General features: G+C 40.8%; 1 protein-coding gene and 1 non-coding gene across 2 annotated transcripts in view; one reads left to right on the plus strand and one right to left on the minus strand.

Annotated features, from left to right (window-relative positions):
• SYTL5 (synaptotagmin like 5) overlaps nucleotides 1-26,084 on the minus strand; it is a 233,454-nt gene that overhangs the window by 11,731 nt on the left and 195,639 nt on the right. The window contains exons 8-14 of the mRNA XM_081564242.1: nucleotides 25,273-25,414; nucleotides 19,608-19,737; nucleotides 17,377-17,483; nucleotides 14,993-15,085; nucleotides 9,821-9,999; nucleotides 7,785-7,884; nucleotides 6,055-6,216 (exon numbers count right to left, since the gene is read on the minus strand). Coding sequence (XP_081420368.1) covers nucleotides 6,055-6,216; nucleotides 7,785-7,884; nucleotides 9,821-9,999; nucleotides 14,993-15,085; nucleotides 17,377-17,483; nucleotides 19,608-19,737; nucleotides 25,273-25,414 — 913 coding nt within the window. The remainder of the gene's footprint in view (nucleotides 1-6,054; nucleotides 6,217-7,784; nucleotides 7,885-9,820; nucleotides 10,000-14,992; nucleotides 15,086-17,376; nucleotides 17,484-19,607; nucleotides 19,738-25,272; nucleotides 25,415-26,084) is intronic.
• TRNAE-UUC (transfer RNA glutamic acid (anticodon UUC)) lies at nucleotides 9,486-9,557 on the plus strand. The gene has a single exon. It is a non-coding gene; the product is annotated as a tRNA-Glu (tRNA).

A 26,084-nucleotide genomic window follows, 5' to 3' on the forward strand; every position in this document is an offset into this window, starting at 1 on the left:
AAAACAAGGTGTCTACTCTGGGGTCCTCAGGAGACCTGAAGACACAAATTTCTATTATAGTGTTTTATTAGGATGGGCAGTAGGGTAGTCGGAGAAGGCAATGGCACCCCACTCCAGTACTCTTGCCTGGAAAATCCTATGGACGGAGGAGCCTGCCAGGCTTCAGTCCATGGGGTCGCTAAGAGTCGGACACGACTGAGCGACTTCACTTTCACTTTTCCCATTCATGCACTGGAGAAGGAAATGGCAACCCACTCCAGTATTCTTGCCTGGAGAATCCCAGGGATGGTGGAGCCTGGTGGGCTGCCGTCTATGGGGTCGCACAGAGTCGGTCACGACTGAAGCGACTTAGCAGCAGCAGCAGCAGTAGGGTAGCTGGACCGTGAAGTGAAGAGAGGTTCACCAAGGTTACAAGGTCAGGTCAAGTTTCAGGGAGAGTAACCCTTGCTCAGTTCCACAGGGGAGCTCTGAAGACAAGACAGATCATACCTTGGAGTGCTCCTGATCAGATCAAAGATGCTAGGGTGTTTATACTCCTTCACCCATCAGCTATTGACCAAAGGCTCTGCCCTCAACTCCCACAAGACTGAAATACCCAGGCTATTCTGGCTTTCAACATCTACATTCCAAGCCCACTCCAGCAGCCTGAGGACACCTATCCGACGAAAACTGGCAGATACTGGCTGGCAGGAGGGACAGCTGAGGGAAGCCACATATGAATAAAAATGGGGATACAGGTAAAGCACTGACATACTCCTCTGCTCCAGAAAACTGGGCCATACCAACTGAGAGCTGAGTGCCAGGGTGAAAGTTAGGATTTACTCAAACCATATCCAGAGTCAATAGGGAAACAGTGAAGGAATCTGACTCAGCAGGGGTGGGGAATAATCTGATAATGCCCATTATCTTTTGCTTTTTGAAGAGACAGGGATCCACTGCCAATCAGAGTAGGAAGCAGAGTTTCCAGCACATTTACAGAGCTAAGGTGGGATCATCTACTATGGACACAAGTCTGTCCAAAATACCACATAAATAGAGCCCTTTAGCTAGGCAATGACTCTACAGGACCTTCTGTTACACTGACTCTGCCTGAAGGTGGGATGGAGAAGGCTTCCTTGGAAAACCACTTAAGCTTGCTGTTGACATTCAAAGGTCCTTTTTATAATAGCACCTTCTGGGAATACATGAAAGGCAATTTACACTGACAAGCTCTTCTTGTCTTTCAGTAAGATAATGAATTACAGCTAATAAACAATCCCATATCACACTGAAAAACGGGAGTTATACTGTGAAACTACTTTACAGTAGTACATCTGGCATCTTGAGTTCTTTATTAGTTTGCACCAGCCTCCTGACGGGTGGTAAGACATAGCAAAATCAAAGGTAGGTGTCCAGGGACTTTTCACCAACAGATAGTCAATAAGCAATAAAGCACTCTGTCTTTCCAATCTCCCCACTGCCAAAGGATGTCCGTCTTTCTGAATGTTTAAGGACTATTATTTCTGATCCTCTGTTACCAAGGAACTTGGTCCCTGTAGCTCACCCTTCAGCTCCTCAGCTGGATAATCTATGAGAAACACCAAGTGTCTGGGGCAGCTCATGTTAGAGCTGTAGTTGATGAAGTGGCTGCTTCATTGAAATGACTGAGGAGGGAGACGGAGAATAAAGTTTGGAAGGTATGGTATCTAAGCAAGTCTGAACAACCTGCAGCCTTTCCTCTATACATGTCAGAGAAAGGTTGGCAGGAAAAGATGACGTGGATTAGACACTAATTTAGACTGTGTTCCCAGAAGATGGTAAAGAATCCACCTGCCACTTCAGGAGACATGGATTCAATCTCTGGGTCAGGAAGATCCTCTGGAGAAGGGAATGGCTACCCACTCTAGTATTCTTGCCTGGAGAATCCTACAGACGGAGGAGCCCAGTGGGCTACAGTCCACGGGGTCACAAAGAGTCAGATAAGACTGAGCGACTAACACCTGGCTATTGAACTTCTTGCCAGAAACCAATGCTGAGGTGAGGATTCTTTTGCAAGTGACCTATTAAGGAAAGGCTCCCAGGCCAGGCCAGGGAAAGGGTTGGGGAGACAGGTTGGGGAAGAGGAAGAAGCCAGGCGAGGGCTTCTGATCCAGCAGGAGAGCTCTGGAGGGTAAATAACGCCTCAGAGCTTTTCCCTCTCTCAGTAATGGAACTGAGCTTTCAGATTCCACCATCTATCAGTTATTGGTGAAGACTTGCCTTGTGGCAGGAGAGACAGAAGCTCCTAGGAATTTCTGACTCTCTGCCTATATGGGAAAAATCTACAATAGCCTGAGGACAGTCATCTAAAAACAGAGTCAGGTAGAGGCAGTTGGAGGCAAAATTCACAACAGACATGTTTAAAGGAATCCAAAGGGTTCTGGCAGAGGACCACAGGAGTTCCACTGACATTAAATACCATCAGAATGTTTCCACCTCAAGCAGCCTCAGAGAGATGCTTCTCATTTGTGATTAAAAAAAAAAAAAATCAAACCACTCAATGTGAAGGTGATTATCATGGAAAGCTGCTGGCCCCTAAGCAAAAACAACGCCTGAGAGAGTATTGATATCATCTCAGAGCGAATCCTCCAACCATTTCCAAGAAACTGACTGGAAACCCTCCAAGTGGGTGTCCAAAACAGCTCCTCTGCGCTCTCCTGTTACATTTCTGACAGACAAGCTAATTTCATGGACTTAGATGCATGTTACTTGTCCTTCATCAGTGTCACATGTCACACAACGTGCTGGACATTTTTTATGATTCTTTGATACTCACTCATTATACACAAGAGGAAGCAAGTGCCAGAAGATTTAAATCAACTTAATTGCTACCCTTTATGGTGAGGCTTTTCATTCAATTCACAGAACTTTAATGCTGTAGTGACCAAATATTTCTCATATTTATTAATAATGTCAGAGAAATGTTATGCTATTGTGGACTTATTTATTGTTAACATTGTACTTCCTCTCTACCATATTTATGTGAGTCACAGGAGTGAGGTTATTTTCTGTTTGAGGATCCCTATTTCATAGTCAATTTTACCCAGAGCCAAAGTAAACCTCCTAAAGGTTGTCCATGACATACTTATACCAAGTTTTTGAGGTCAACATTTATAAAATCCACCAGAAAGTTGTATTTAACTTCTGAGTCTCAGGCTCCTCATATAAAATGGGGATAACAATGCTTAGCGGTAGTTGTAACCATGAGATGTGAATGATGCTACTACTCATGATGATGAACAAGTGCTATTATTGATGATCAATGTTTGCTTTTGCTGTCTAGCACCCACTCACCATTTTTGTTTTTTAGTATTACTGTACCTGGATTTCTCTGGGGGTGATACCACCTTCAGGACCAGTTTATGTTCTGATGGTCTTAAGCCCCTCAATGTATCTCTCCTCTTTGGCTGCAATGATTGGCTAAGGATGGGCAAATAGTGTAATGAGAATTAGGAACCAGGTCCAGGATATTGGCTTGACTATTGGAGGAGGAGGAACTATTTCCTGTCCTGGACAGTGTGAGGCAAGGGTGAGAGGTTTGCAGCTATTGTGGTGTTCAAGAGAAGCAGATCTGGGATTAGTGAGGGGAGGCCCACAATGCATGAAGTCGGCAAGTGAAGCCAATACAGAGAAGAGAGATCAAGACACTCCAGGGCCTTGCTAAGATCTGAGCATCTGGATCAAGCCATGCTTGATTATCTCTGGTCAATAATTTCCTTTCAGTTTTTGAGTAGTGTGAGCTAGGGTTTCTGCCAATTGCAATATAAGGATTCCAACCTAACAAACACTGCCTAGCATTCACTGAGAAGTTTACAATGTGCCTGACATTGCAAGAATCACAAGGCAGGCTTATTCAAGCCTCACAGCATCCCTAAGACTGATGTCCAATTCTTACATCACCAATGAGAACACCAAGTCCTGGGAAGTTAAGTAACTTCCCCAAGGTTAGACAGAGAGTCGTGAAGCCAGGATTGAATCCAGGAAGTCTGATCTGAGTTCACTATCTTAACCATCATGTTCTTTTTTCCCTTCTCTATGTAAAGAACAATCTTTGGTTACATAAGTGGGACCTTTATCCCATCTCACTTTTGACTTCAAAATTTAATGTAGAGATACCAACTGCATACTGCATAGAGTGAATTCCAGGCACTGTTGGTTTAATTTAGAACATACGATAGTAGCATTTAATTTCTAGTACCAGCCTTGAAATTTTTTTTTTTCTGACCTAATAGGATCATATAATGTATTCTTTTGTTTATCCATGCTGACTATTGAATACTGACTATATTTTTAGCAGGTCAAATTAATAAGAAATATGATCATAATGGAACAAAATAGAAAGCCCAGAGATAAACCCACGCACCTATGGACACCTTATCTTTGACAAAGGAGGCAAGGATATACACTGGAGAAAAGACAATCTCTTTATAACAAGTGGTACTGGGAAAACTGGTCAATCACTTGTAAAAGAATGAAACTAGAACACTTCCTAACACCATACACAAAAATAAACTCAAAATGGATTAAAGATCTAAACGTAAGACCAGAAACTATAAAATACCTAAAGGAAAACATAGGCAAAACACTCTCCGACATAAATCACAGCAGGATCCTCCATGACCCACCTCCCAGAATATTGGAAATAAAAGCAAAAATAAACAAATGGGACCTAAAGAAAATTAAAAGCTTTTGCACAACAAAGGAAACTATAAGCAAGGTGAAAAGACAGCCTTCAGAATGGGAGAAAATAATAGCAAACGAAGCACCGGACAAACAATTAATCTCAAAAATATACAAGCAACTCTTGCAGCTGAATTCCAGAAAAATAAACGACCCAATCAGAAAATGGGCCAAAGAACTAAACAGACATTTCTCCAAAGAAGAAATACAGATGGCTAACAAACACATGAAAAGATGCTCAACATCACTCATTATTAGAGAAATGCAAATCAAAACCACAATGAGGTACCATTTCACACCAGTCAGAATGGCTGCTATCCAAAAGTCTACAAGCAATAAATGCTGGAGACGGTGTGGAGAAAAGGGAACCCTCTTACACTGTTGGTGGGAATGCAAACTAGTACAGCCACTATGGAGAACAGTGTGGAGATTCCTTAAAAAACTGGGAATAGAACTGCCATATGACCCAGCAATCCCACTGCTGGGCATACACACCGAGGAAACCAGAATTGAAAGAGACGCGTGTACCCCAATGTTCATCGCAGCACTGTTTACAATAGCCAGGACATGGACGCAACCTAGATGTCCATCAGCAGATGAATGGATAAGGAAGCTGTGGTACATATACGCAATGGAATTTTACTCAGCCATTAAAAAGAATACATTTGAATCGGTTCTATTGAGATGGATGAAACTGGAGCCCATTATACAGAGTGAAGTAAGCCAGAAAGAAAAACACCAATACAGTATACTAATGCATATATATGGAATTTGAAAGATGGTAATGATAACCCTATATGCGAGACAGAATAAGAGACACAGATGCATAGAACAGTCTATGGACTCTGAGGGAGAAGGTGAGGGTGGGACGTTCTGGGACAATAGCATTGAAACATGTATACTATCATATGTGAAACAGAACACCATTCCATGTTCGATGCATGAGACAAATGCTCAGGGCTGGGGCAATGGGATGACCCAGAGGGATGGGATGGGGAGGGAGGTGGGAGGGGGGTTCAGGATGGAACACATGTAAACCCATGGCTGATTCATGTCAATGTATGGCAAAAACTACTACAATATTGTAAAGTAATTAGCCCCCAACTAAAATAAATAAATTTATTAAAAAAAAAGAAATATGATCATGCAAGATTATGGCTTGCATTTTACAGTCTACATCAAAGAAGGATTTCCAAAAGAGTGTATTTACATTTATTATATCATTCCAGAATAATCTGCACTAATCTTTTCAGATTATCACTTGACAACTAGAGGTCTTCAGATTCTTTAGGTCTCTGACATCAGTTTTGCTCATTCCTTGTATGAGTGTTTGACTCATCTGGAAGTATTTCCTACCTTGGGTTGGAGCACAAACCACTCATCACTTGGATTTTCAAAGTTCCATGAGTCAAAAGGAATCTCCACCTCCCCCAGGAAACTATTCCGTCCAAATCGATCATAATGCCAGACTGAGAGCTGCAGAGTTCTCGTTTCCAGCTGGGCATGGCTGATGGTGTACTGCAAAATCAGATTTACAACATCACACTCCATATCCATTTCTAGGACAGGGTGAAATTTACTTCCACCAGCTTCCAGATCATATGCAGTAGTAATACAAACAAAACAAACCCAAGAGAAAAGCACTTCATTTTTCTTCGTTTCTGCTACAACTCAGGTTCTATTCCATAAACTCATTTGTGTGAGACCTAGCACTGAAAGATCTATTGACAGGCTTTTCATGGGGGTTTGATAAACTTCAGATATTATATAAAAAGTGTGAGGTGATGAAGCTTGTCCCTTTTTCAGCTTTACTTGCTTTTTACTTGCCTAATTATTTTGTCAACAACTACTTTGTAAGTGCAAGGTTTAATGTATCAAGTCTCTAATTTCTGTCTTATTTATAACAATAAGACCCAAATCCAGGAAAGTTTGACAGTGAGAATCTTGCAAATGTCAAACTTCATAAAGTTCAGCCTAAGTGCAGGGATAAAATCAATATATACATAGATTGAGCAGAAAGAAAATATTGCTGGCATGGTTTTCCCTTTTCCAGCAGAACATTATCCAGGGCCACATACCCACACCTCTTCAAAATCTCCTGATTGTCCTCCGCAAATACCACCTCAGACATGCTTCAGACTGACTGATTCCTCATCTTGGATTCGCATCATCCTTGCTGTTTCTGGCATGATTCACCTTGGCCCTGCTTCCTGGATCTGCCGCATCATTCTTCTTATCTGTTCTGCTTCGGCTCATCTTTGCTATCCTGTCATGGCTGCTGGATTCACCCTCTGCATATATTCATTCCTTTTCCCTTTGATCCATCTTGATACTGGCTCCTGCTTTCACATATCACCCTGCTGACATATGCCCCCACTCGCCAACTTTCTCCTGTGGTGGACTCCATGACTCCATCATTCTGGCTTCAAGATCCATAAGTTACCCTGCGACTGGCAGTAACTTCAACATCCCCATCCCCTTGGAACTTTCTTACCAGGCCAACTGTGTCCAGGGTGAGGGAAGAGGTTATATGGAGGACCATGGGAAAAAGTAATGTCTCTAGAATTGGGGCCTGGGTTATATCTTACCTAGGCCACTGTCTCTGAGATTTTTCAAATCTAGCCCTGCATCTCCACTGTTCATTAACCACATGCATAAATTTAGCCAAATTCTGAAACCCTAACAAGAAACAGCACATTTGAATGCTGCGTTAGCAGAACAGCGAGTATGTACAGAGTGACCTGCTAAGTTAGGGCCACAACTTTTACAAACTTCTTTTACAGGGAACTAGAAAAAAAAATTGTTTTCCCAAGGGTGAAACATACTTTTTGACAAGAGGTATTGATACCAAGTCAGATGTAATTTTCCTGGATCATCTTTACTTCCAGTGCAATCTTGGGAGCAGCAGAGAAATAGACTAAGAGTGGTTTACATTGCTTTCTTTTCCAGAAACAGAAAGCCAACTGACTCACATTCTGCTTTTCTAAAATACATCTAAGTCTTGACATGCAAATCCTTTACAGTTACATCTAAACCAATGAGGTAAATCGAGTCATTAAAGTTACCATGAAAGACTATTGACTTACCTTGAGGGTTTCATTGAATTCTGGATTGGTGCCTGTTCTTATTTTGGTCTTGCGCTTGTTATTTCTGGACTTATCAGGAAGAAGGTATGACTTGACATAACTGTATATGATAAAAAAAGAAAGAAAGTAATCCTTGGGAAACATCTACTTTGAGATAAATGCTCAGGGACTTCAGTGAATAAAAGGGGTAAAAGAAACAGGCTAGTGAGTGTAAGAGACAGAACCAAAGAGAATGTGGTTTACATATCAGGACATTTTGAAATATAACTCTGGACCTTCAATAAGAGACAAGTCATAAATTCTTGTAGTAAAGAGAGTGGGTTCTAGAGTCAAGCCAGCTGGGTTTGAATTACTCCAGGCCTCAACGGTTTGGGGGAACTCAAGAGCTTACTTAATCTCTCTCTATCTCAGTTTCACTATCTGCAAACCGGGGATGATGACTTAGGGGATGATAAGGATCAAATGAGCTGACACATACAAGGAGCTAATATATTATACTACTGAATAAGTATAATCTGTTATTATGATCAATGCTCTTGATCCTAGAGGTAATTTTCCTCTCCCCTCAGATGTCTGGACTTCTGATGAGTGGAGTCAATGAGTGAATGAAGAAAAATGGTGAAAAATAGGAAATTAAAATTAACAACCTGAAGAAGTAACAATAGCAATTCTCCCCAATAGCTGGCCTTGAGCAGTCCCAGGAGCAGGGTATCATGGCAGACTCAGAAATGCACAAGATGTACAAGACTGAAATGTAAAAGATGCTACCAGAGTCCTGAAGTCCATCTACTGTGGCTTTAGATGATCTCTTTGAGACTGATGATACCAATCCTGAAGCTCTCTGATATTTAGCTAAGGAGGTAAGTGGACCAATCTATTTGTCGACTCATTTGTCTGTTTTGGAAACAGATTTGCTGAGCTGTGTATTAAACTTAGGTTATCTATTATGTAGAAAAAGGGTAAACAGCGAGTCTGAGACTGCTCTCATTCGAAATATCTGTTTATAAGTGTGGCTCTTGGCTAGCATGCAGAACCTGAGTTTCAGGAGGATTTTAATCACTCCAGGAACAGAAATAAGTGGCTCACTGTGCCAAAAATATTTGTGGAAATAGTATGGCTCCTGCTGAACACCTGCTTTCATGTAGGAGACTGAGATTTTGGTATGTGACCAGTTGAGTCTCTCAATGAGCTTCCCTGGTAGACAACACTCCCTATGTGTTTTCACTACTTGTGGCTGGAGGACTTAAGCACATCCTGTGTGACTCCACTGGGAGAGGTCCTTGGAAGCTTAAGCCTTGATTCTCTTGAATTTTGCCACATATGCCTTTTTCCTGTGCTGATTATGACTGCGTGTGGAGACCTGAGCGTCCTCAGAGTGACTCACCAAACCAGCAGTGGTCCTGGGAAGCCCTGGGTCTTACCTTCCCAAGGTCTTACCTTCCCATGGTCTTACCTGCCCTCCCAGGCTGATCCTGGAAATCCCAAGAGCCTCATAATTGCCCTTTCAAGTTGTTCAATTGGGCAAACAGCTTGGTAATTTTTTCTGGAGGGTTTCCCAGAACAAAAATAACAGGATACTCTCATACAGCCTGGGGTGTGCCAACGTGTCAGCCTTGTATGACAAAGAGCTGCCTCTGTGTGAACTACAAATCTGTGAGTCCTGAATCATGCTGAGTAATAGCTTCTTTAAAATCTTAGAGTTCCCTGGTGGTTTAGTGGTGAGGATTTGCTACTTTCAATGCCATGGCCTGGGTTCAATCCCTGGCCAGGGAAATGAGATCCCACAAGCCATAATGTGCAGCCAAAAAAAAAAAAAATTTTTAATAAAATAAGACTCAGGTAACTACAAATGCGACCATTATACATGCATGTCAGAGAATATTTAGAAGTGTGGCAGAGGAAGAAAGTGATGATCAACCTTCTGATTCTAGATGAATGCTAAAAGGCTTCTGAAAAAGAAACACACAGGCTGACAAATACACGTAATTCACATGGGCAGTGACTGAAACAGTCTGGGGAACATGCTATGTACTTACGCATCTGTCCTCTGTTTCTTTTCATCTCCTATGGCCAGATTTCTGCAGTTCTTGACAAAAATGTAGAGCCCGCCAGTTTCGTAGCTGTAGCTGATGTGCAAAAGGATTTCCCCGCTGACCTTCACGTTGCCATAGTCTCCTGTCTCACTGTAAACACTCATCATGCTGTTCAGGCTGGTCTGGAATCAACAAGATGAAAAGAGGCATCCCAGGTTATGCTAGTGATCTCTCCACAGAAGCTACCTCCCCCCATTTAATTACAATTCCCGTTGTTTATAACGAGCAGGGAAGCTTACTGTGAAGGAAGAAAGCAAAAGATGGCTTGTTTTTCTAGTGTTGCATAAAATCCAAGCCTGAGAAAGGACAAAGGCTAGGACCATTAGTAAGGAAGGCAGGACGTTCGCTGAGAGGGGATGTATTGCCTTTTGGGGTTAGTGAATAGCCTTTGTTTATTCACTTCTTCTAATGAATACAGGGACACAGGCATTTCCCATTCCATCTCCTCTCCCCATCCCTGTAGCTTTCTCCTCTTTCACTGGGAGACTCAAGGTCAGTCTACTTCAAGGTCTAGAATGCATTGATCAGGACAAAGGAAAAAAAAACCCATATTTCTGTGCAAGGATAAGCTACAAGTGTCTCTCTCTGATACCTACATAGTGTATTCCACCCCATAAGTCTCTGAGAAGCCATACTATAACCCAGCAGGACCCTATGGGGCCTTCCCAACATAGCCCCTCCCCTTTATCCTCACTTTATTGCCTCTGAAGTACCCAGATAATATTAATAGAATCTGATGCACATTTCCCGAGTTGTTTTACAGATGCTAAAACCCCCATCAAATGGAAGAAATTAACGATTTGATGACCATGAGCACATAGCCCCCAGACCTTCTGTAGCCTAAGGATTGATCATCATCAACTAATCAGAGAACTTTGCACAAGCTGATCACATATTCTGAGACCCGCAACCTTCACCTGGCCTTTAGAAATGCTTTGCTGAAACCCTTCAGGAAGTTTGAGGGGTTTCGAGCACCAGTCATCCATCCTCGACATTTACACAATAAACACTACACTTTCCTTCACCACAACCTGGTGTTAGTAGATTGCCTTTACTGTACCCAGACAACCAGACCCAAGATTGGTTCTGTAACATAACTGCATCTTCCAAAAGGGCACGGCACGAGAACATCATTGCCCACAGCTGTCAGGACTCCCCTGACCAGCTGTGAGGCCACAGGGTTAGTAACTAATATGACCGTGGCTTTCTACATATCTATAAAATAGCAGCTCACAAACAGAACACTAAACAAGAAAATAATACACCAGCCAATAAATAAAATTAAAATGCAAAAAGAAACCTTGTCCAAATGTGCCAGAATAAACGAAAGTTCTGATGGGACACTAATAACAAGAGATGCATTTTAAACTAAATGTAACAAAATTATCCTGTAATGCCAGCAGCATGAACTCTGTGTCTTAGCAACACAACTGTCACAAAAGACCACCTGGAAGGCATTCAGGAGTGATCTAGGCATTTCAAAAGCCCTGTCTAGGAACGACTGGGAAGTAAAGACTATGGTAAGTGCAAAGACAGGTTAGCCCTCATACCTTGTATATATTTTTTGTTTATATATAAAACAAAAGTCATTCCTTCCTCCAATTGCTCAAAGTAGAGATTGATCCAAAAACAGTGGGTGATATGGCCAGTCTCTCTTTCAAGCTTAAATCAAGGGCAAGAGCAAACCAAGGATTGCATAATAATTTGGAAATTAAAACTTAAACAGCCAGTGAGTGACCTAAGTCATCTATTCTGTTCCTAAAACCAAACATCAGAATTGTCATGATAGCAGGTGTCTTTGCAAACTTTAATTGCCTATTGGTCACTTGGGGGTCTCATTAAAATGAAGGTTCTGATCCACACAGTCCCAGGTGGAATCTGAGATTCTGTCTTCTTCTTCTTTTTTTTTTTTTTAAGATTTCTTTATTTATTTTTGGCTGTGGTGGGTCTTTGTTGCTGCACTCGGGGTTTCTCTAGTTTCAATGAGCAGAGGCTGCTCTCTAGTTGCATTGTGCAGGGCTTCTCATTGCGGTAGCTTCACTTGTTGCAGAGCACAGGCTCTGGGGCACTCGGGCTTCAGAAGTTGTGGCTCCTGGTCTCCAGAGTGCAGGCTCCATAGTAGTGGTGCAAGGGCTTACTTGCTCTGTAGCATGTGGAATCTTCCTGGATCAGGAATTGAACCGGTGTCCCTTGCATTGCAAGGTCGATTATTAACCACTGGACCACCAGGGAAGCCTGTGATTCTGCTTTGCTAACAAACTCCTAGGTCTATAGCTCCCAAACTGTGTGTTAAGGCATCCCAGAGTACCAGCCCCAACTTACAAGGGGCACCGCAGGATATTTTAAAATTCCCAGGAAAACAACAGTGACAACTATTAGACACCATGCAAACTACTAACAGTAGTTCACAGTGTTAACGTTCAATCCCACTTTCTTCTTTTTAATAAAGTCCTATCCATGTGAACCTGAGTTTTAGGCAGTAACTATGACAAAAAACATGTACTGCACAAAAATCCATGAGGAAACGGAAATGAAAATGCTGCTGCCAACTGATGTAGTTCCATCAGGCCCACACATCACCTCAGGGGCTATTTAAGAATGGAAAGAGTCAGACACGACGGAGTGACTGAACTGAAGAATGGAATAAAAATATTTTTTCAAATGGTTATTGTGCATTATATTTTCAAATGGCTACTAAGTTGTTAAGATACCAGTGTTGTTTTTTTTTTTCCCCAAGCTAACTATTTAATAACTGGGCTAGGTGGTACAGATGGTAAAGCATCTGCCTGCAATGCGGGAGACCCAGGTTCAATCCCTGGGTCAGGAAGATCCCCTGGAGAAGGAAATTGCAACCCACTCCAGTACTCTTGCCTGGAAAATTCCATGGACTGAGGAGCCTGGTAGGCTACAATCCATGGGGTCGCAAAGAGTCAGACATGACTGAGTGACTTCACTTTTCACTTGGCCTAGCAGTGCTATGAAATTACCACTGAGACACTAGGGGTTCTATAAACTGACAGCCTCTTATAGTCTCTGTCCCAGGTCACTCAATATTGCTGGTCAACAGACCATGCTTTGAGTTTCAAGGGCTTCAAGAACAAGCCCCAAACCCTTCATGTCACATATGAGTCAAGTCTGGCTCACAGAAATTATTGGCAGTGCCAAAACATTGTGAAATAAAGTTCATATTTTATGGCAAAGCTTGAAAAATTTAAACATTCTTTTTTGTTTTCACTGAAACACATGGCTTGCAGGATCTTAATTCCTTGACCAACCTGGGCCCTCAGCAATGAAAGCACGGAGTCCTAACCACTGGACGACCAGAGAATTCCCCAAGAAAAATTTGAACATGAAAAAGTTCATCTGCCCTTTGGCCTCTTCACTCCCCTCTACTGTGTATTGTGTATCTGCAGTATGTGTCTTCCTCATCAGCAAGAATACCTGCTCAGCCATAAATAGCAACATCCTTCTAGCACCCAGGCAACTCCTTAAAAGATAGTATTCCTCCTATGCTCTTATAAAGGGACACGATGATGCTTAGATCTGAATTATGTAGACCCTCAATAATATATCATTTAATGTATAGCCCCTGTGTAAAAAAACAAAAAACATATAACTGTGTGTGCCTTCCATGGGCAGAACAGTTCTTGAAGCTTTCTGAGATTCTGTTTCCAGGTTATAATCTTCAATATGGCGCCAATAGAATTTCCCATTTCTTTCCTAGATCGACTGATTTTTTTTTGTTGTTGACCACAAAGCAAAAGATTTCCAGATTTTTAGTCTGAGGACCTCCACATCATACCTCACTGACCCCTTGGGTCACTGACTTGTATCTATACCACATCCTTCTGTAGCCACTCCTTCAAAGAGGGTCCTCTGTTAAAGCATGAGATCCGTACATAGAAAATTCAGTTTAAGAACCCACTATTGCAGAAGCTTGGAAGAAACTGAAGAAGTTACAAGAATTTTACTACTAACCAAACTCTATGCTTTTAACCAAGCCAATGCTGTGATTTAAACAGAGATGTTTATTCTAAGGGGCTTCCCTGGTGGCTCAGATGGTAAAGAATCTGCCTGCAATGCAGGAGACACAGGTTGGATCCCTGGGTTGGGAAGATATCCTGGAGAAGGGAATGGCTACCCACTCCGGTATTCTTGCCTGGAGAATCCCATGAAAAAGTGCCTTGTTCATGGTAAACCATTCTGGACCATGTATCTTTTCTCTAGTCCACAGATGCTAATGTTTAAAAAATGTGTTTTCTTTGGAATACCTGGATCCTGATTATATTATTTATCTTTTAAAAGAGGATCGTGCACGAGTTAATGGTACATGAGTCAGAAAGACTGGAAGAATTGCCTAGCTAATGAGATTTCCTGTACCATGAAATCCATGAAGTACGATTGAAAAAAAAGAAAAAGGAAAGGTTGAACACTCACAGTGTCTGAGTCAGCATCAGGCACACTTAGGTAGGTCCACTTCCTGTCAGAGCCTGCTTGAGAATTCTTTAAGGAAGTCACCCAAAGGTCAAAAGAGAAAAGCATATTAGAGCAACAGATGGAAATAAAAGATACCAAGAAAAGACTTGGAGGCATACAGATGGATAAAAAGACACAGGGGCACCTAAAGTCCTCTCAAAGAAGGGTTCAAACACCAAAGTAAGATAGGATGTTATTCTGTAGGAGTGGGAAGTTATGGACTTGATGTATGAATAGGAAAGAAAGTTACTTGGCTATGTGTTTAAGGAAAGGGAGGAAAGTGACTGGTGGTAGCGAGGAGGACATCTGAGGAACTGAGAGAATGGCAGCAGGGAAATTTACCAACTGAGAACTGAGATAATTCAGAGGGTTCAGCTGATGAGAGCCTGAACTAGGGAGTGATGAGGTTTTAAAACATGGTGGGGAGGTTTTTTTAAAGTAGGAATCAGGAGCCTTAGGAAAAGCCCCCACAAAATTTGAATAAAAGGTACTCTGTGGACAAAAGGCAAGCAGGAGATTATAATAACTTTTAATTCATGATCCTGCGTTTTCCAAGAACTTGATTCTCTTCTTTGGAAATGCAAAGAAAATCAACAAGAGAAAGAAGAACATTCCAGTGCATGCTCAAGAATTGCTTACTGTTGACAGGCCACTCGCTAGACTGTGGGTATTTGAAGAAAACCGGGAGGACGCTAAGTCATCAATGCCATCTTCCATCTCTTCCAAGGAATCCTAAGGAAGGATGGGGGGGGAATAAAATCAGTGGCTTGGTGTCTTCCTAGAAAGTCTTTTCACTTACAAAAAACCACTTTTTAAAATATTTATTTATAATTGATTTATGATTGCTTTATGACATTGGTTTTATTTCTGTCATACATCAAAATGAATTAACCATAGGTTTACATATGTCCCCTACCTCTTGAATCTTCCTCTGACTTCCCACCCATTCCCACTCCTCTAGGTTATTACAGAGCCCCACTTTGAGTTCCCTGAGTTATACAGCAAATTCCCATTGGCTGCCTATTTTATCTATGTTAGTGTATATGTATCCACGCTACTGTCTCCATTCATCTCACTCTCTCCCTCTTCTCCCCCACCCTTGCCCATAAGCCTATCATCTATGTCTGTGTCTCCACTGTGGCTCTGCAAACAGATTCGTCAGTGCCATCCTTCTAGATTTCAAATATATGCATTAATATACGATATTTGAAAACAGTTTTTAATTACTTGAAATATCAGGTACAAATATCTGGAAAAAAAACTCCATTCCTAGGTTTTGCTCTTTTGCTCTCCATTTGACTTGAATTACAACCATCTGAAGATTGGGGTCCCCTTCCTAGTGATGCTTGCTTTATGGAAAGAACATGAAATTTGGAATCACACAGACCTGGGCATTCAATTCCTCCTTCCCTGCTCACTAAAGTGATTCACTTTGAGCAAAGTACTTATTTTTTAATTTAAAAAGTTGAGGTGCATTTGTGTGTGTGTGTGTGTGTGTATGCACACTAACGCATGCCTGTGTATCTATATATACTGTCAAGACACGGAAATCTATCTTGGAAATCTCTCCAATAGAATAAACTATTTTACATATTGGTTTCTTATCCAAAATCCCAGATTCTACTTTTCTTTCCCCACTTTTTATCCCCTGGTTATTTAAATAATACATTTTTATAGCAAAAATCTTAAGTAATATAGATTAAAAAAACTTGTATTCCCACTCAACTATTAATAATAAAATTTCAATAATCTTTGATGGATGAACAGAGTACATATACACACAGATAAATGGATTATATCATGCATACTATTTTCTTTTTTGTTTTATTAAGGACACCTTTCTTTTTGGTTTCTCCTCTCTTCCCTGGTCCTCCTTCTCACCCTGGGTGAAGCTAGTATTATGCATCCTGTTCGAATTACCTTCTCTTTTTAAAAAGTTTTCCGCATCTATTGATGTAGTTTTTATTTTCTCCTTTAATATAGTGAAATATTAATTATGTAAAAGATATTCTTATAGAGATTAATTCTTCCATTCAAACCTAGAATAAAACTTGCTTATTGCAATATTTTTGATTCACTGCTAGGTTTGTGTACATATTCAAGTTTTCTGTATACATTTATAAATTAATTTACCTTGTAGTTTGCTTTTTCAAACTATTTTTAAAATCAAGTTTGAGTATTCAGTTTATATAAAATGGCTTCATATCATGAATTTGAAGATTTTCAGAGTTTTGAATTTGAAGATTTTCAGAAGATTTTCTATGATCAGTAATAGTTTAATAACATTGGAATTATCTGTTCTTTAAAGGCTGAATACCAAGTAAGCTTTGAAACCATTTGCTCTCATTGCCCACTGCCACCACTGCCCTTTTGTGGTGGATTTAAACATACTTTGTAGCTTTTTATTACTATAGTAAAAATCATTGAGTGTTAGAACTAAGTTTCCTGGTTTGTGTCAGAAAAATTGTAATAATGTCATTTAACATTTGTCTTATCTTTCACCCAAGGAGTTCAAATTGGATTATAGCTATTGTAGAAATAGGAATTTCAGAATATTAGAACCTTCACAATAATCTAATTCAATGTTCTCATTTCATGAATGACTTTAAACATTAAATTTCACATAAGTTAGTCTCAATTGAGAAGATAGTTTAGGGGGATAATGTGAGATGTAGAAATGTTCATATAAAATACATAGTCAGATAAGTCTAGTAATGTTGGATTTAGGAAACGTTAGGATTCCTTACTTTTTCTGGGTTTAGATTAAGTGACATGCTTTTAGCCAGGAACTGAAATCCCCAACAGGTGTTTTCCAAGAGATACTCGTCACTCATTAACTTGATCACCTGTTACCTTTTCTAAATCATATTTGTTTTCATACGTTAGTTGTGAAGACTAGTAGGAAGAAATGATTGTATATCCTCACTTCACTCTCAACTCATCCTCCCCGAAAGTGGACAGATTTGGAATAAGTCTGTGCCCTTTCTTCATGACCATTAGACACTCTTCCATATCCAACTTACCAAGTCTTTGTCCAAAGCCCCAGGGACAGATTTGCTCCTTACGCTTACAGTATCCTCTAAGTCTTCTGTAAATGACCCGCTCAAATCTAACTCAGATCGACTCCGGTCTGCAAGAAGGAAAGGGGACGAAAGGAATCATCTTGTTTTGTTAGAAGGGTTCACTTCTCATTGCAAATGTTTCATTGTTATTCCAATTCTTTCTAGGGATAGGGCATAGATAGTGTCATGAAAACAACAGTCAGAAACTTCATACTGTTTATGCTAACATGCTACCATTTATTAACAGTATTTTGAAATTTTCTTGGACTGACTTACCAACACTGATCTGTACATTTCTCCTTTGAGCATAGGAAGGCAAATGTTCCACTACTATAACATGATCAATTTGTAAGCTATTTAAGAATTTTGTTATGCTCAAAAACCTTGGCAAACTCTCAAAGAATGGGCCATTCAGCTTAGAAAAAATTAAAACATTAAGTATTCTTTATTTATTAGAGAATCTATTGTCTATTCCATGGACAGAGGAGCCTGGTGGGATTACAGAGAGTTGGACATGACTGAGCATGCATGCATACATTGTGTTTTTATATTTGACATAAAATGCAATGAAATGATGCAAGTTCTTTTCACAAAAAAAGGGAGTGCCTGTAGGGAAATTGAAAGGAAGTTCTATTTCTTTGCACACCAGAACATTCTTTCATCAGCAGAATTTCTTGCTTTTAAACATATAAAGAAAAAGGCAAAACTCAGTAATCCTGTGGATAGCTTATCAACAGTTTATTTCCATAAAAGACTTCTATGTCAAAACCCTGCTGAGAGAGAATACTTGCTTACAAATGAGAAAGACTGAAGAGAGCAACTGATTAAGAGTGAAATGATAAATGAAATAGCACAGAACTGCTTAGCATAGGGCAAGACACAGAGTAGGTACTCAATCCACAGGAGCTAGTGAGTACTAGTAAGAGGAGAAATGAAGGGGCTTCTCAAATGGCTCAGCAGTAAAGAAGCCACCTGCCAATGCAGGAGACACAGGAGACACGGGTTCAATCCCTGGGTCGAGAAGATCCTCTGGAGGAGGAAATGGCAACCCACTCCAATATTCTTGCCTGGGAAATCCCATGGACAGAGGAGCCTGGGGAGCTAGAGCCCATGAGGTTGCAAAGAGTTGGACACAACTGAACAACTAAGTATGAGCGCGAGTAGTAGAAACACGCTCCATGAGGTTGGCTTCTAGGCTAGTTTAAAATTATTCATTGAACTAGAGAACCGATTTTCTAGTCCTAAACAAAATGCAATAATATCCATGCACATTTAGCCAACTCTTTGGGAGCTACTTGGCTTGGAGAGACACCCCTAACTCAGCACAGAGAATCCAGCCTTAGGCTTTATGTTAGCATTAGCATTAGATAACTGGTGATTTCTTCCTTCTGGGGATCTTGTCATGATTTCAAATCTATGCATGGGACATAAACTTCCTAATTATAACATATTTCTTTGAAGAGTTTCCTTATTGACAGGTAGCAAAATTACACCATAAAAGAATATCTGTTTCATAGGGGTTGTTGTGATGCTAAAGTGAAACAATATTTTTGAAGGGATCATACAAATGAAAGGGGTTATTAATAATCCCTTAATGCTGCTTGCAAAGAAGGCCTTATTTAAACCAGGGAATAATGATTCATCTGTCTAGATACAAGGTATTTCTGACCAATGTGTCAATGGAACTACCATTTCCTTGAATTCTGGGCAAGTGTCTTTATCTTTTGTATTAAATGAGCCAATTATATTTCCTGAACTCCTCTACTGACTTCTCAGCTCTGTCACTCAGTCATGTCTGGCTCTTTAAGACCCTGTGGACTGTAGTCCACCAGGCTCCTCTGTTCAGGGGATTTTCCAGGCAAGAATACTGGAGTGGATTGCCATTTCCTCCTCCAGGGATCGAACCCACGTCTCCTGCCTTGGCAAGCAGATTCTTCACCACTGCACTATCTGGGAAGCCCCATGACTGTATACTCTTACCACATCCAAAATTCACAGATTTTGCAAGAGGATCAAGGCATCACATGGGTCCATGTTTCAACAGTTCTTACGGAGTGGGCCAAACACCATGGGTCAGAGACTGGATGATTATTTTCAAAGGCATGAAACATACATTTAAGGCCAAACAAGGCAGTCAGTTTCACCTGATTTAGTCATTGTCACAACAGAGCAGTTAGGTTGGAAATACTCACCTGAGGAGAGGGAGGCCCGGGACACTGCTATGGATGGTGTGCTGGAAGGTTTTCGGCGATGAGTCTTTGTGAGGTCCTCAGAAGTGGTTTCAATGGCAGCCAAATCGGTGGAATTTTCAAAACCATGTTCCTTCTCACAAAGTATAAATGAAAAAAAAAAAATATATATATATAATATTGACTGTAACTGACTATTTGTTCCAAATACTTCCATCTATCAGTATAACCATATCTATCTTACTCTTCAAGAGGAGCCAGCTGACACCTGGAGAACCCTCATCAGGAGTCCATATAACTCTAAAACTTACTACTAATATTCTCAAAAATATATACCAAGAGTTTTGTTAACTAGCACAAAAGGTGTCTGAAATAATTATTTGTTCACAAAATTAGTGAATGTTGTAAGGTTATCAGTAAAGATGGTGTAAGAACCTCCAAACTTACATGAACTATGTGTAAGAATACGGCAAGCTTTACACCCTCAGAGTAGTACTCAGGGTTAGAACTCTTGCTTCCACGTTTGTCCTCTTTCTCCACACTCTCTCTCTTCAACCATGCCTTACTTTCACCACCCATCACTTAACAGAAAAGCATGCCACCTTCCCCATCTCACAGGCTGGATGATCAGAATATGGTTGCTTACATCATTATCTTGGGCTTCCCTGGTAGCTCGGACAGTAAAGTGTCTGCCTACAATGCAGGAGACCCGGGTTCGATCCCTGGGTTGGGAAGACCCCCTGGAGAAGGAAATGGCAACCCACTCCAGTATTCATGCCTGGAAAATGCCATGGACCGAGGAGCCTGGTTGGCTACAGTCCATGGGGTCACAAAGAGTCAGACACGACTGAGCGACTTCTCTTCTTCACTTCATCATCATTTAAGTTTTTCATTATTTTATTAAATTTATTTATCTGGTTGTGTTGGGTCTTAATGGTGGCAGCACAGGATCTTCATTATGGCACTCGGGCTCTCTAGTTACGGCACGTGGGCTTAGTTGCCACACTGCTGCAGAATGTTAGTTCCCAGACCAGGGATCGAACCCTCATTCCCTGCAATGGAAGGCGTATTCTTAACCACTGGACCACCCAGGAAGTCCTCCTACATCATTATTGCAATAAAATTTCATGCAAGGAACTTATTAATGTTCATAAAAGGATAAAGAATGGAGACTTCTCTGCTTATAGGAATAGGTGTTTTTTGGGTTTTTTTTTTTTTGGTATCTACTTGCTTATAGGTGCTTGTTCATGTAATGGTATTCAGTCTAACACTATGTTTTCTCTTTTTAAAATTCTTTTATTGAAGTATAGTTGGCTTACAATGCTGTGAAAATCTCTGCTGTATAGCAAAGTGACTCAGTTACACAATATATACATTCTTATTTATATTCTTTTCTATTATGGTTTATCACAGGATAGTGAATATAGTTATCTATGCTATGTAGTAGGATCTTCTTGTTTATCCATTCTAAATGTAATAGCTTGTATTTACCAATCCCAAATTTCCAGGCCATCCCTTTCCCTCCCCCGTGACAACCACAAGTCTGTTCTCTGCAAGTCTGTTTCTGTTTTGCAAATAAGTTCATTTGTGCCACGTTTTAGATTTCACATATAAGTGATATCACATGGTATTTATCTAATGTCACATAGTATGATCTAGTTGCATCCATGTTGCTATTCTGGCATTATTTTGTTCTTTTTATGGCTGAGTAATATTCCACTGTATATACATATCATAACTTCTTTATTCATTCATCTGTTCATGGACATATGGGTTGTTTTCACGTTTTGCCTATTGTGAACAGTGCTGCTATGAACATAGAGGTGCATGTATCTTTTTCAATTATACTTTTATCTGGGTATATGCCCAGGAGTGGGATTGCTAAACCATATAGTAATTCTATTTTCAGTTTTCTGAGGAACCTCTATTTTCCAGTGACTGCACCAACTTACATTCCCACCAACAGTGACACTTAATTGCATTATAAAGGAAAATTCTGTCCCAACTTTGCCTGTGCCCACAGGGACTTGACAATTGCATTGTTCCAAGTTCATGTAAGTATTAAACCAATTTTTCACTTCTGAGAACTGGACTAAGGTTAAGTGTCCATGCAAATGACACCAAGATGTGATATGATTGAACCGAAAAGAGACTCTTCAGTTGCCCCTTCCAAAAACAATCAAAAACTGTCTTTAAATGTACTAGAGAAAGGAATCCCTTTCTTGGTGCCCTACATTTATCCCATAACTTAGACACCAAGGCTATGGTAATGAACTCATTCCAGAAAGAAATGCAAATCAATACAACTCCAATATAGACTGGATTTGGTCTTTGAGTATTTGCCAACACATACTACCTGTAGCAGGAGGAATATAAGTCCTAACTTTTCTAATTGCCACCTATTCAAAAAGGTGGTCACACATGGATTCCTCCAATGAAGCAAGACCAACTTCCTTAGCAGCAATTAACAGTGACAGTAAATTTTCCAACTGGCACCCTGGGAATAACATTAATATTGAGCACTATTAGGCCAATTAATATTGTGCAGTATGTAACACATACCCTGGAGATTCAGGATGTGAGGCCTAAAATTAGTAAGTTATATCATAGCAGAGCACAGGTTAGAGACTTTCATGTTCTAAGAATTTTCCATTTTAAAATGGTACTTCTCACATGCTAAAGCAGACAAGAACACTGCAACAAAGAGATGCTGAGAAGTGGGAGAAACTGAGAAATTGTTAAGTTGATCATCATGTATCTCTATATGGGTCTTCTCTTTATCATGAAAGAGCAAATATGCTTCATAAAGTACTGGGCTGCACTAAGTTTATTCGACAGAAAGTATTTCTCTTTGTGCCTCTTTTCCTTTTAGAAAAGACTAGCTATATCAGTTAGAATGCAAGCATGAGATTAGCACAGGCACCGTATGTGTGTGTTAGTCACTCAGTCATGTCCAACTCTGTGACCCCACGGATTGTAGCCTGCCAGGCTCCTCTGTCGATAGGATGTCCCAAGCAAGAATACTGGAGTGGGTTGCCATTCCCTTCTCCAGGGGATCTTCCCAAATCAGGGAACATGGAACCCGGGTCTCTTGCATTGCAGGTGGATTCATTACCATCTGAGCCTATATATATCAATACATATGTCTACTCACTCAATCACAGGAAATTTTTGTTGGGGAATATCTAGGGCTTCCCTCATGGCTCAGATAGTAAAGAATCTGCCTGCAATGTGGGAGACCTGGGTTTGATCCCTGGGTTGGAAAGATCCCATGGAGAAGGGCATGGCAACCCTACCCAGTATTCCTGTCTGGAGAATCCCCAAGGACAGAGGAGCCTGGCGGGCTACAGTCCATGGGGTCGCAAACAGTTGGACATGACTAAGCCAGCAAGCACAGCACAGGTGTTGTTTAATAAAGAAGTATTCATATATTTGTAGCAACTTGGATGCACTGAGAGATTATCACAGTAAGTGAAGCAAGTCAGAATGACACATCTTATCTAAAATATGACAAATGAACCTGTCTACAAAACAGAAAACAGAATCGTACACACAGAGAACACACTTGTGGTTACCAAGAGAGAGAGTTTGGGGGGAGGGATGGAGTTGGAGATTGGGGTTAGCAGATGTAAGCCATTATATGCGGAATGGATAAACAACAATAAACAACAAGTCAGTATCTTATGATAAAGCATAATGGAAAAGAATGTAAAAAAGAATGCATATATGTGTATAATTGAATCACTTTGCTGTATAGCAGAAAGTAACATTGTAAATCAATCGCAATTTAATGGTTTAAAGTTCTTAAAATTAAAAAAAAAGAAATATTCATATAAAGGCTGTAGATATAAGGGGATTAGCACATGAGAAGGGAGCTTCCTCCTTACCCCCCACCACCAGTGATGGTACTTAGGAACATAAGCCTTGTTTTGAGAACAAACTTGACTAACTTACTAACTATTGGACTGACAGTATGCTGCTTCCCACTAGCAGAGCTGTACCAGCTGTTAACATTTTTTTTTTAATACTTCTGGATCAGTTGGCGAGCAGGGCAACTCCTAGTCCACCCCTTCTTCCTGTGCTCCTGTCCTCCACAACCCTAATTCTCCCCACAATCTAGGTTACTGCACAGCCTGGGAGGGCCCTCAGGATGCTGCCTAACCTTGCACCAGGGTCTGTTCTGATGGCTTAGTGCCCCTGACATACCAGTTTCTAAATATTTTGAATGCCATCCCTTTTTAGGCTGCCAGAGAAGTGAGTACAGTCACCAACTGTGCGTGCACTTTTCTGGCTATTGAACAATACTGTTTGTGGAGCTAAGTATAAATACAGACAAAAATTTAAATAGGTATTTTATCTTATCAACAAGTTTAGACTAAAACTGTTTAAATACACTTATTATTATTATTATTCAATCTGTCTGAATGCCTTTGGACTTTTCATTAAAAATACCTGTAGAATCTTGTCGTTCACAATCTCCACATCTATCTTCGTGTTCCAAAGCCCAGTAATACCTCCTGCAGTAATACTATGGCCTCCTTCCTAACCAGCCTTCTGGCTTCCACTCTTGTTCCTAACAGGCTCTTCTCAGCACAGCCCTCAGTTCCAGCATAAACAGAAGCCAGATCACGTCACTAGTCTGCTGAAAATTCTCCAACTGCCACCATCTCCGGAGTAAATGCCAAAGTGCAGAGTCCACACGGCCCATCTGGCCCTACTTCCCCTCTGAACTCATTTTCTCATACCCCTCCCTTTGTTCACTCATAACAGCCACACAGGCCTCCCTGTTCTTCCTTGAACATACCACATACGCTCCCACCTCAGGGTCTTTGCACTGGCTGCTCCTCCAGGGGCACTAAAGATCTTTCAGACTCTGGTGAAGCAAGGGCACTGACTATGCAGGTGGTGGTCCTTGATTTAAGTGATTGCAATATAAAGTGATTCCAACAGCCTCCCGTAATGTATTTGCTGAACATCAGTGCTGTCCCAGCATGGATGACAACCTTGCAAGAGACGCTCGCAAGCCTAATTCTTTCACTTCTTTCAAGTCTTTGTTTGACCAGGGCTTGGCATAGAGAAGGCCCTCATTAAATATTGGCTGAATCAAAGAATTGTAGTTTGTATGTAAAGATATAATGTGAGCTATCTATATGGAGTGTCCTGCTTAATCAAACAATCTAGTAGATGTTCATTCACTCAAAAGAACAGCTTACACACACAACACACACAATGCAATTTAAATTTTCGTTATGTGCAGACTCTTTAACAGATGTATTGAAAAGAAAACGATAAAAATATTTTAAGAGTCTACCTTTCCTGATTTAAATCTATTGGCAACATTTTATAACAGTCAAGTTCTTGACAAATAAAATGGATGATCAAAATCAGAGTGCTAAACATGATTTATATTTTACTGAAACCATGTAGCCATTGAAACCCCCATCAAACAAAATTCCACCTCCGAAACTTCCCTTTCCCCTTCTTTCACACTTAAGGCCTGCTGCCATGAGCTATGGATGTAGGAGGTTCAGTTCTGATCAAGAAGCATCTATTACTGTTAAACAAGATCAACAACAGGCTTTCAGATTCAGAGAGCTGAAGGCTAGCCATGCCTCGGTGGTGAGGCTGAGTCCCAGATGGGGCTGTTCCTTCACATCTGTGTACTTACTCGACTGCTGACTGAGGTCACGCTGCGGGTGCTGGGGGCCGGTGACCTCGGAGTGCCTGGGGTCACGCCATTGCTCCGGACACTCTTTGGAGTTCCAGGACCAGCTTCTGGCTCGTTGAAATCTGATGAACCAGTGCTTCCCCTAAATGAGAAAAAACATTCTGACTTTAAAATGGCAGTGTAACAGTGACCAAAGACATAGTCAGGGAAAACTCCCCAGAAAACAATGGCAACACGTGGACCACCTGAGGTACACCTTCAGGGGCTCATGAGGTTCAACGCCATTTGTCTGACTCCAGCGTCTTCATAATTGAACTTACCTCTCCAACTTTTTTCCCACTGCTCAGCAGTACTCTTCTAGCCAGCCCAGGTTGCCAACTATTTTTTCCATTCACCACGCTTGCTCATGCTCATGCTTCCACTTCTAAGGCTTTTGCTCACATTCTCCCACCCGATACGCCTTATTTGTCGTTCTCGGTTTATCCAAATACTCCCATCCTTCAAGGGCCAAATAAAGTCCAGTTTCCCTGATTGTGCCTTCTCTGTCCATCAGAGGCCTTGCCAACTTCTGCTCTACTCAATTCCTGGTGACTTACAGTCTTTGCCAGGCTGTGTAGAAGTTGCCTACATAATGCCTTCTTTGGCTGCTTAACAGATATGTGGGCCTTGAGTCCTCTTTCAACATGAGCTCCTTGGAGACAGAGCTGATGACATACTTACCATAACACCTCCAGCACCTTCACAATATCTTGGTTCAAAGGATGCACTCAGTACATATTTAATCAAAGATTGGCAATTATATTTTATTTCTC

This window comes from Giraffa tippelskirchi, chromosome X (assembly GCF_054371585.1).
Source record: "Giraffa tippelskirchi isolate mGirTip1 chromosome X, T2T-mGirTip1v1.2.pri, whole genome shotgun sequence".
In the NCBI taxonomy this organism is placed as follows: domain Eukaryota; kingdom Metazoa; phylum Chordata; class Mammalia; order Artiodactyla; family Giraffidae; genus Giraffa; species Giraffa tippelskirchi.